The sequence below is a fragment of the Heptranchias perlo genome, chromosome 9 (genome assembly GCF_035084215.1).
Source record: "Heptranchias perlo isolate sHepPer1 chromosome 9, sHepPer1.hap1, whole genome shotgun sequence".
Taxonomy (NCBI): Eukaryota; Metazoa; Chordata; class Chondrichthyes; order Hexanchiformes; family Hexanchidae; genus Heptranchias; species Heptranchias perlo.
Genome location: NC_090333.1, coordinates 67658117 through 67670218, shown reverse-complemented (window position 1 = coordinate 67670218; position 12102 = coordinate 67658117). Strand labels below are relative to the sequence as shown.

At 42.4% G+C, this 12102-nt stretch overlaps 1 protein-coding gene across 6 annotated transcripts in view; it reads right to left on the bottom strand.

Moving 5' to 3' along the window:
* prrc2c (proline-rich coiled-coil 2C) overlaps nucleotides 1-12102 on the bottom strand; it is an 86159-nt gene that overhangs the window by 52017 nt on the left and 22040 nt on the right. For 5 of the 6 annotated variants that reach the window (XM_067990694.1, XM_067990700.1, XM_067990699.1 and 2 more), the window contains exons 5-7: nucleotides 7234-7362; nucleotides 2823-3070; nucleotides 193-263 (exon numbers count right to left, since the gene is read on the bottom strand). In XM_067990694.1, coding sequence (XP_067846795.1) covers nucleotides 193-263; nucleotides 2823-3070; nucleotides 7234-7362 — 448 coding nt within the window. The remainder of the gene's footprint in view (nucleotides 1-192; nucleotides 264-2822; nucleotides 3071-7233; nucleotides 7363-12102) is intronic. The other variant, XM_067990698.1, reaches the window with a different exon arrangement.

The following is a 12102-nucleotide window of genomic DNA, read 5'->3' as shown; positions in this document are numbered from 1 at the left end:
TTATGTCACTGAACTGTGATATAAAGAGACAATGCAGTTGTCTGTACTAAAGAGACTAGTTATGAGAAGAGGCAAAAACATACATCAATCCTTGGAAGAATGAAGCAAGATGCCTCAAACAATGGCAGGCATCTGAATAAACTGTGGTTACGTCACTTGAGTGTAAATGTTCAGAACTTATAGTATACTTACTTGGTATTTAGTGCTGGATACTGCAGTCGTTGTATTTGAAGATGTGGTAATTTAGAAGATGCGTGAGACATCTGAAAGTTGGCAGAAGAAAAATCACTCAGTAATTGATCCACTGGTTTGATTTATAAATTAATAGACTAGATAGGAAAATTGCTTTTTTATCATAAATTCTTTTATTTGAATTTTAAATTCCTATGGTATTCATCTGCGCTTGCCTTTATAAATTGCTATGTTATTGCTTTAGGTGCACTTGCTGAGTAGGACATTGATGGTGTACGATGCAACAGAGCTTTGAAGTGTGGATTTCAACAACAAGCTGCATTTATGTAGCGCCTTGAACTTGGTAAAATGTCCCAAGGCGCTTCATAGGAATGTAAATCAGACAAAAAATTAATAAAGACAAAGACAATGACATTAGGACAGGGGACCAAAAGCTTGGTTGAAGAGGTAGAGTTTAAGGAGAGTCTTAAAAGGAGGAGGTGGAGAGGTAATTCCAGAGCTTAGGGCCAAGGTGGCTGAAGGCACGGCTGACAATGGTGGGGTGAAGGAAGTGGGGGGATGCACAAAAGGCCAGAACTGGAAGAACGCAGAGTTCTCGGAGTGTTGTAGGGCTGGAGGAGATTACAGAGATAGGGCGGGGCTAGGCCATGGAGGGATTTGAACATGAGGATGAGAATTTTAAAAATCAAGGCGCTGGTAGACCAAGAACCAATCTAGGTCAGCGAGCACAGGATGATGGGTGAACGGCACTTGGTGTGAATTAGGACACGGGCAGAGTTTTGGATGAGCTCAGGTTTACGGAGGGTGGAAGATAAGGGGCCAGCCAAGAGAGCATTGGAATAGTTGAGTCCGAAGGGAACAAAAGCACGGATGAGGGTTTCAGCAGGTGAGCTGAGGCAGGGACGGAGACGGGCGATATTATGGAGGTGGATGTAGGCGGTCTTTGTGATGGAGAGTATATGGGGTTGAAAGCTCAGCTCAGGGTTAAATAGGACTGCAAGGTTGGCAACAGTTTAGTTCAGCTCAAGATAATGGCCAGGGAGGGGGCTGGAGCAGGGCAAGAAATACCTTTAAGCAGTTACTTAAGTCATGAAATTAGCTCTATAGCAATATTTTATACCAGTGTGTTGCAACATTCCATTTAAAAATGCAATGAAAACTACGATGTCAGGCTGTCTCTGTGGCAAAATCCATTTTAAGTGTTAGCATTTTGATATAGTTCCACTTACGATTGTAAGGCCTTTTTATAACATTTAAAAGACCCGCCAAGTATCTATAGTTTCAAGAAACCAGTACTAGTGATTTCATAATGCCGCTTAAGTTTCCACACACATCCACCAGGTGTTTGTGCACCAACATACTTCCTTTTGTCCACAGGGACATTATGTTCAGTGCGAAGAAGTTATTGCAATTTTCTATACAATATCAAACAATTTCTAAGTTTGATTTGCATAAACCCAGTGCCCACAATCTTAAAAAAATCTTAGTGACGTACTGTTCATTCCGTGAGGCCCAATCCAGCAGAAAAGGGATACTGCCAGCACAGAAAAAAAAACTCAGTGAGGGCACGTGGCCAGTATGCTGTGGGTTACTGAACATACAAATGCAATGGGGAGGGAAATGCACAATTGAGACGAGTGCCAGATAACAGTAAGGGCAAATTATGTGCGGTTCGCTCCCTGCCTCACCTTCGGCTAGAGTCTCAGTAAAATCCATTGCCTGGCTAACCTGCTGTCCAACTTGGCATACATTTGCTTACAGCAATTTGTCATAGCCACTCTATAGAGGGTGGAATCGTTGCTGTTTAAAGTTTTAATCAGGTCTTTTCTAATTAGTAAAGAGAGGAAAACTATAGAAGCATTCATTAAATAAAATTTTCAAAACAAAACCTAAAGGGCACAAAATGCTTATTTGGAGAGAAACAGGAATGGGGACAATTTTTAAATAGTTAAAATTTTCTTAATCTGTCCATGTGTTGAAGCAAAATTCTAATGATTTAAGATTATTAGAAATTCCTGTAACCTTCTAATCAAGATGCAACCCCATCTTACTCTAGTTGATTTAATGTGGCACTATAAATCAACGATCAGATGACAGATCAAAACTTTCTGCATTATTACTTGCATTATCATTTGTGTTCATTTCCCAAATGTTTTTTTCTAAAAATGACAAGCCTACCTAGTGTCAACATTGGCTCAGAGGTAACAGTCTTGCCTCTGAGTTAGAAAATCATGGGTTCAAGCCCCAAGCTCTACACAGTCAGGGGTGCCATCTTTTGGATGAGATGTTTAACAGAGGCCCCACCTGCCTATTTAGGTGAATGAAGAAAAAATACCACGGCCCCATTCAGAAAGCAGGAGAATTCTCCTGGTGTCCTGGCCAATATTTATCCCTCAACCACCAAAACAGATTAACTGAACATTTAGCTCACTGCTGTTTGTGGGACCTTGCTGTGCACAAATTGGCTGCCATATTTGCTTACATTACAACAGTGACAAAGCTTCAAAAGCAATTAATTAGCTGTAAAGTGGTTTGGGACTTCCTGAGGATATGAAAGGCGTTATATAAATGCAAGTTTCTTTCTTTTCTGCATGTATTCACGTCTTTCCAGAAAAAAGATTAATACTTACATACGGCGGCATTATTCCTCTAAATTGTGGCGCAGGTGCGATAACTTGCTGTCCATTCATCTTAGACTGAAGCAATGATGCAATCTTTTCCCGTCCATCCCGCTTATCAAGACCTTTGTGGCTGTCATTCGGTTCTAGCGTGGCAGTCCCTCCATCTTCTATATTAGCGGGCTTACCATCTTGATCTAGGGATCCAACAGGTACTGTGGTAAGAGTTTTCCCTCCACCTTCTCGCCAACTAGCAACATCTGTATAGTTCAACAAAGATTTTTTTTTTAAAATACATTTATACATTAGATGATTTCCTGATGAATCACTCATAGTCCAGGACCTGAAGCACAATTTCTGATCCCTACTGCAGTCCCATGGCATCCCAAATGTAATTGCGGCTTGCCCATTGCGGCAGTTATGAACTTACTGAAACATGACTGATAAGGTAGAAATGCTACACGTTGCTGATACTGCAGGCCTTAGTTATAAAATTTGCAATAGTAATTGCCCACCACTTTTGAAAACTTGATACAGGTAACTTGGTTCTTGCCTCCCCAATATCTCTTTTTTTTTTGATGCCTCAATCTATAAAATTAAATAAATACTTTTGTTATTTTTGCCCTCTCCAAAACCATTTAGGAACATAAGAATTGCTAGACGAGAAAAGACCAAGGTCCGTCTAGTTCACCTTCCACCATCCTGGTAGTCGCATGATACAATGATAATGGAGTTGTTGACTAACCATAACAATCAATCTCTATCAATTAGTCCACAACAGACCCAGACATGAGGCAAGGGAAACCCTAGTGGTGGAGAGCTTTGGGAACCATCAGTCCAAAGTCACCTGCTCCTCTCAGTATGCTACACTTAACAACATTATGTCTCAAACTGCTCATAAACTGTATCCAAAAATGTTATTTTCTGAAAGAAATCTATCTAATTTGCATTTGAATGAATCAATACTATCTGCTTCCACCGTCTCACTAGAAAGCCTGTTCCAAAAATTGACCACTCGCTTACTGAAATAATGTTCCTGTAGATTAGTTTTGAATTTACCCCCTTTCAAGTACAGGCCATGTTCTCTGGTTTTACTGTTCTGGACAGGGTGAAACAGCTTGTCATGGTCTACATTATCTAGTACCATTAGAACCCTAAAAACAGCAGTCTTATCTTTCAACGATCTCTTTTCCAGTGAGAACATGATGGGGAAGTTTTTTTTTCTTCCTCTTACTACCCACAGTACATTTGTAGTTCTTGATAAAGCTTTTGGTGATGCTTATTCACTACAGTCCAAGTCTGTCTGGCTGCCTCTGGCCAGAGTGTCTGGGCTTTGCATCAAGTGCCTCAAACAATCCCAGTGCAAACATTAGTTCCCCTCAACCACAAAAAAATCACCCTAAATAATACTCTTAACTCTGAATTTTTATTTCATAGCTGGGTAAAATACTGAAAATATATACTTTAAAGCTATGTTTTTTGCTGCCATCTTTGTCTGTTATTCATAAATTTTGTCTGGTTGTTATGGGACACTGGTGACTACAGTTTCGCAAGAACAGGGCGAAGTCAATGACCATGATGCATCTCTCCCACAGAATATATCAACAGGAGCTGTAAAGTCCTGGCTCAGTTGAGATTCGTTTGCAACAGGCTTTCATGTTACATTCTGGGTATTGTAGCTTTTCCATGTGACCTTTAGTATTTCAATATTTCAGCAAATCTGTCATCCTTTTCTGAAAAAGGATGACACTTTCAATGGATCCCTTTTAAAGATCAGTCAGTTTTGTTATGTAGATATGTGTTCTGTAGCGCTTTTCAAGTCAACATTTAGAATGGAAAAATGCTTTGTTAATGTGCTGTCGCGCTATAGTTCAAACCTTTGGCCACTAGGTGGGATTATTCTGGTAATCTCCAACTCGCCAACCCAAAAATTCTTTACTGGGCTCCGAACCTGGAAATCACGTCGTAAATTGTAAGAAGCAAACATAAATTTTAAAACTGCCATGCTACCCATTTACTCCTAATCTACCCAGCTCAAAAAAAATTCTTCAATGTAAATTAGCATTTCCCCACTCAGTTTATAAATGAATATGGTCCTACTCCTTCCCAGTTCAAATCTTTGTCCTTACGGCCTGGTGCCGTGCTCCTATACCTGCGGCATGATTCCCCATCTTCTCCCATGCTGTGCTCCCTCACTGCACTTCAGCGCAGTGCTCCTGTGTCTGTTAACTGCTCCGGTACCACATTTCCCTTTCCATTTCTGTGCCATGCTTTTCCCACCCGCTCCTCCTAACTGTTTTTCCTTTAAGATGCAACCCTGCTTCCCCTTATTCTGCCTTGGTGTCTAACCATTCCCACCACCATCACCGCCCCCCCGACTTCCCCAAACAAAATTTAAAACATGGTGGTGCTGGTTACAGTAAGTAGAGGGCAGGGTGGGAAGAAATGGAGACCTTCTATTTAGCACTATGCCATAAAGCTCGCATTTTCATCTCAGCTGTTTGTTGAGCAATTGTACCCAAAATTGATGTCCATACATCCACACTTTCTAGCAATACTCGTTAGATAACAATCAGGAGCAGAACGCTAGATCATTTTTAACCTCCCCAAGTCACGAGCACTGAAAGACCAGCTGGATCATTCCAATCAAGGTTAGCTGACAGCACAGAGCAGCAATCAAACATGGGACCCTCCCTGATCTGTCCAATTCCAGTGCCAATTTGAGAGCAGCGGAAACACAGGAGCAGGTTACGCACACATCTACTTTCTCTCTTGGCAACGGACAGTGGTAGGATGGGAATACCCAGCAAGGGACATAGGAAAGTACCTTTAGATGCAGTAATAAATACAATACAAACAATAGACCTTTAGCTTTAATGCATATGGAGAAACAAGCCCTTGTTTCAATATTGTTTATAAATTAATGTTTTGCTCTCTAAGCCATTTGTGATGTGCAACTTGTGCCAGTAATACCCGTGAGAGGGTGCCTGACATTGCGTGCAGCAGCTCTAGAAATCAATTGTCTTTGGTTGCCTATAGCACCACCCACACCTGCCCCATCACCATCATCAATTTCAGCACATGGGCAATGTTTTTTCTCATTACTGAAGCAGAGGATTTTCTGCTTTATTTGGTAATTAAATGAGGTCTTATTCAACTAAGACAAACCTGGTCAAGCAGTGTGCTTAATTCTCACACTGCAGAATGGGAATGTAGCAGTTACTCATTAATAGGGCTATTGGTGAATGGTTGGGAGGGAGGATGTGGAGATGCCGGTGATGGACTGGGGTTGACAAATGTAAGGAATCTTACAACACCAGGTTATAGTCCAACTGTTTTATTTAAAAATCACAAGCTTTCGGAGGCTTTCTCCTTCGTCAGGTGAGCGACTCGCTCACCTGACGAAGGAGAAAGCCTCCGAAAGCTTGTGATTTTTAAATAAAACAGTTGGACTATAACCTTGGGAGGGAGGAAACCGAGAATAGGGATAAAGGGAACGTACTCCGATTAACTGGAACACAAAGGGGAGGAAGTTATGCTTCACTTGTACTTGGTCAGACTCCATCTGGAGTACTGCGTTTAGTTTTGAACACCACACCACAGGAAGGATATATTGGCCTTGGAGAGGATAAAGTGCAGATTCACCCAGAATGATACCATGGCTTAAAGGGTTAAATTATGAAAACCGTTTGAATTAACTTGGCTTGTATTCCCTCGAGTTTAGATGGGTGAGGGGCGCTTTAAAATGATAAAAGGATTCGACAGGGTAGATAGAGAGAATCTATTTCCTCTGGTGGGGGACTAAAAAACAAGGGGCCACAATCTTAAATTTAGAGTTAGGCCATTCAGGAGTGAAATCAGAAAGCACTTTTTCATACAAAGGGTCCTAGAAAACTGGAACTCTCTCCCCAAAAAGGCTGTGGGGATGGTGGGTCAATTAAAATTTTCAAGACTGAGATCAATGGATTTTTATTAGGTAAGGGCATCAAGGAATATGGATCAACGGCATGTAAATGGAATTACGGTACAGATCAGCTATGATCTAATTGAATGGCGGAATCGGCATGAGGGGCTGAATGGCCTATTCCCGTTACTATGTTCTTACTGACTACAATTTACTTTCATTTTGATCTAACCCCAGTACTAAAAATTTAATCCAACTCTCAACAGTTAGATATATATTCGGCTAACTGCTGCAGGAATTCTAGCACAGGAAAAATCCTAGTAAGATAAATGCCATCCCTCTAAATTTAAGCTTCCCATCTATTTTACAACAGTAACATTGATAATGGGCACAGGGTACTATGGTATCCATGACTATACTGCTCCAACTGGCTGAAGGTAGCATTGTGATGATGGGAAGCAGTGAGTGACTTAAGAAAAGGGCAACGTAGTTTAAAAAAAATGTAAACCGAACACCTACTTTGTGGACGTAAGCTAGGTCCAGGTCCATAAGCATCATCTGGTAACTCTTTTATGATTTTATCTTGATCACCGGCTGCCTGCAGGCTGGGGAACTCATGCTGGAAGTGAGTGTTTAAAACTTGGATTCCTGAATGGATTAAAAAAAACACAGAAGGCAATTAGAGGCAATCAATGGACTGGTCAGGTGGGCAGAAAAGCAGCAAATGGAATGCAACACAGAAAAGTGAGAGGTAATGCATTTGGGGAGGGCAAGGGAGCCCACAATAAATGGGAGGATACGGAGAGGTACCTTGGAGTGCATGTCCACAGATCCCTGAAGGTAGCAGGACAGGTACATAAGGTGGTTAAAAAAGGCATACGGGATACTTTCCTTTATTAGCCAAGGCATAGAATATAAGAGCAGGGAGGTTATGCTAGAACTGTATAAAACATTGGTTAGGCCACAGCTTCAGTACTGAGTACAGTTCTGGTCACTACATTACAGGAAAGATGCGATTGCACTAGAGAGTACAGAGGAGATTTATGAGGATGTTGCCAGGGCTGGAGAATTTTAGCTATGAGTAAAGATTGGATAGGCTGGGGTTGTTTTCTTTGGAACAAAGGAAGCTGAGGGAAAATTTAATTGAGATATATAAAGTTATGACAGGACTAGATAGAGTGGAAACGGAGGACCTATTTCCCTTTGCAGAGGGGTCAGTGACCAGGGAGCATAGATTTAAAGTAATTGGTAGGACTAGACGGGAGCAGAGGAGAAATTTTTTCACTCAGAGGGTGGTGGGGGTTTTGAACTCACTGCCTGAAAGGGTGGTAGAGGCAGAAACCCTCAACTCATTTAAAAAGTACTTGGATGTGCACTTGAAGTGCCATAACCTACAGGACTACGGGCCAAATGCTGGAAAGTGGGATTAAGCTGGATAGCTCTTTTTCGGCCAGCACGGACATGATGGGCCAAATGGCTGCCCTCTGTGTCGTAACTTTCTATGATTCTAGAGCCTTTCCTCAGACACAAACATTTTTGTACATTTTCCTTTATCTGCCATGATCTAGCAGGTAGCTCAAAAGATAAGTACTGAGCAAAAGTTACAACAGTATTTTCATACAGCCTTTAATGTGGTAAAATGTCCCATGGTACTTGGCATAGGAAAGCATGGATGCCGAACAGAAAGACTAGTTAGGAGAAATGAGACAGCACTGTCACAAAAGGATAGGTTTTGAGGAAGCTTTGAAGAATGGGGTGAGAAGTAGCAAAGAAAAGATAGTTGGGGAGGGAGTTCTGGACAGTAGGGCTGAGGTGGCTGAATGCTCTCCTGAGTGTGTGAGGAGTTAAGGCAGGAAGGAGATGCACAGGGGGCCAGAGCTAGAGAACCAAAGAATACTAGATGGTACTGAGGGCAGAAACTAGTTGCAGAGAGACAGGATACAGGCAAGGGAATTCTGGACAACCTAGAGTTTGTGTAGGTGGAGTTTAGGTGGACTGTGAGGAGGGCAGTGGAGGAAAAGGCTTGGTAAGAATAGCATGGATAAGGATTTTAGTTGCAGCAGGGGCTAGGTAGGCAGAGGCAGGCAAGCTGTGGAAGTGGAAGGAAGGATATAGAGTTTGAAGCTCTGCTCAGGGTTGAACAGGAGATCTAGATTACGAACTGTCTGGCTTAGCTGGACAGAGTGAGCAGGCAGGGTCAGTGGAGTCGGGCAAGGGTACCCGGTTTATGGCAGGATCTGAAAAGGATGGATTCTATTTCCCCCAAATACTTGCTGTCAGATAGGCAGTCTGACAGTGAAGAGATGGTTATGGAATTGAGGATGATGCTGATAAAATCAGTGGTCAGCATATACATGCAAACTAACCCCATGTTGGCAGATAAGACCGCCAATAGGTAGCATGTAAAAGAAAAGGAGAGCTGCTAATGATGGAATCTGAGTACTTCAGAGATTAATTCAGGGTTGGAGGTGGGATGAGATGCCATTGCTGGAGATATTCTAACGCAGTGGGAATGGAAACAAGCAAGAATGGTCTCCTGTAGGTGTAGCATGGTGGTAGTCACAGAGGATGTCATTAGCAATTTTAACTAAGGTGGTCTCAATGGTGTTGACGGGGTGGAAGCTGAATTCAAGATTTGAAAAAGGAGCTTTGGGATAGCTGAGCATGGAGATGTGCAGCAACAACACATTTGGATGACCATGAAGAGAGAAAAGGAAGTTAGCTACAAGACAATAATTGAAGAGGGCATAGCGATCAAGAGTAGGTTTTTTGAGTGGGGTTACGACAGCAGTTTTGAAGGAGTGAGGCAGTGCCTGAACTAAAGGAGCTGCTTACAGATCAGTGATCAATGGGGCAAGGAAAACCATGGAGATTATTTAAATCCTTAAAAGGGTGGTAGGTAATGCAAGGAAAGGGTTAATCAGACTGTCTTGAAGTCTGCTAATGTTATAATCATAAGATAGGCTTGCTTTATTTTGTACACATGCATGTTTAATATAGATGCAGTGCCCATTGAACTGCTGAATTAAGACTGATCTTAAAGCAATGGTCAGTTCAGACAATAAACCTAATTGAAATCAGAGAGCTTTAATTAGTTGACAACAACTTCTGCAGAAGGAACATCAGATCACCACAGGAGAGGCTGAGGAGAAGATTTAAAAAGCGGCCACAGCAGAATCGGTGGCACAGAGCACCATGAGAGGCTGAGAAGATGTAAAAAGCAGCAGAATCTGCTCCCTACAAAAAGGTGAAATCAAAAACAAAAAAATCAAGGAGTGACGTCACAGAACGGCAGGTAGGTGTTTGGTTGGTGAGTGTATTCAGGAGGAATTTCTCATTCAGTATGTGGATGGCCCGACTAGAGAGGGGGCAAAACTTGACCTCCTCTTGGGAAATAAGGGCGGGCAGGTGACAGAAGTGAGGGATCACTTTGGGACCAGTGATCATAATTCCATTAGTTTTAAGATAGCTATGGAGAAGGATAGGTCTGGCCCAAAAGTTAAAATTCTAAATTGGGGAAAGGCCAATTTTGATGGTATCAGACAGGAACTTTCAGAAGTTGATTGGGAGAGTCTGTTGGCAGGCAAAGGGACATCTGGTAAGTGGGAGGCTTTCAAAAGTGTGTTAACCAGGGTTCAGGGTAAGCACATTCCTTATAAAGTGAAGGGCAAGGCTGGTAGAAGTAGGGAACCTTGGATGACTCGGGAGATTGAGGCCCTAGTCAAAAAGAAGAAGGAGGCATATGACATGCATAGGCAGCTGGGATCAAGTGGATCCCTTGAAGAGTATAGAGATTGCCGGAGTAGAGTTAAGAGAGAAATCAGGAGGGCAAAAAGGGGACATGAGATTGCTTTGGCAGATAAGGCAAAGGAGAATCCAAAGAGCTTCTACAAATACATAAAGGGCAAAAGGGTAACTAGGGAGAGAGGAGGGCCTCTTAAGGATCAACAAGGTCATCTATGTGCGGAACCACAAGAGATGGGTGAGATCCTGAATGAATATTTCACATCGGTATTTACGGTTGAGAAAGGCATGGATGTTAGGGAACTTGGGGAAATAAATAGTGATGTCTTGAGGAGTGTACATATTACAGAGAGGGAAGTGCTGGAAGTCTTAACGCGCATCAAGGTAGATAAATCTCCGGGACCTGATGAAATGTATCCCAGGACGTTATGGGAGGTTAGGGAGGAAATTGCGGGTCCCCTAGCAGAGATATTTGAATCATCCACCACTGCAGGTGAGGTGCCTGAAGATTGGAGGGTAGCAAATGTTGTGCCTTTGTTTAAGAAGGGCGGCAGGGAAAAGCCTGGGTACTACAGACATCTGTAGTGGGTAAGTTGTTAGAGGGTATTCTGAGGGACAGGATCTACAGGCATTTGGAGAGGCAGGGACTAATTAGGAACAGTCAGCATGGTTTTGTGAGAGGAAAATCATGTCTCACGAATTTGATTGAGTTTTTTGAAGGGGTAACCAAGAAGATAGATGAGGGCTGTGCAGTAGACGTGGTCTACATGGACTTTAGCAAAGCCTTTGACAAGGTACCGCATGGTAGGTTGTTACATAAGGTTAAATCTCATGGGATCCAAGGTGAGGTAGCTAATTGGATACAAAATTGGCTTGATGACAGAAGGTGGTTGTAGAGGGTTGTTTTTCAAACTGGATGCCTGTGTCCAGCGGTGTGCCTCAGGGATCGGTGCTGGGTCCGCTGTTATTTGTTATTTATATTAATGATTTGGATGAGAATTTAGGAGGCATGGTTAGTAAGTTTGCAGATGACACCAAGATTGGTGGCATTGTGGACAGTGAAGAAGGTTATCTAGGATTGCAACGGGATCTTGATAAATTGGGCCAGTGGGCCGATGAATGGCAGATGGAGTTTAATTTAGATAAATGTGAGGTAATGCATTTTGGTAGATCGAATCGGGCCAGGACCTACTCCGTTAATGGTAGGGCGTTGGGGAGAGTTATAGAACAAAGAGATCTAGGAGTACAGGTTCATAGCTCCTTGAAAGTGGAGTCACAGGTGGATAGGGTGGTGAAGAAGGCATTCGGCATGCTTGGTTTCATTGGTCAGAACATTGAATGCAGGAGTTGGGATGTCTTGTTGAAGTTGTACAGGGCATTGGTGAGGCCACACTTGGAGTACTGTGTACAGTTCTGGTCACCCTATTATAGAAAGGATATTATTAAACTAGAAAGAGTGCAGAAAAGATTTACTAGGATGCTACTGGGACTTGATGGTTTGACTTATAGGGAGAGGTTAGACAGACTGAGACTTTTTTCCCTGGAGAGTAGGAGGTTAAGGGGTGATCTTATAGAAGTCTATAAAATAATGAGGGGCATAGATAAGGTCGATAGTCAAAATCTTTTCCCAAAGGTAGGGGAGTC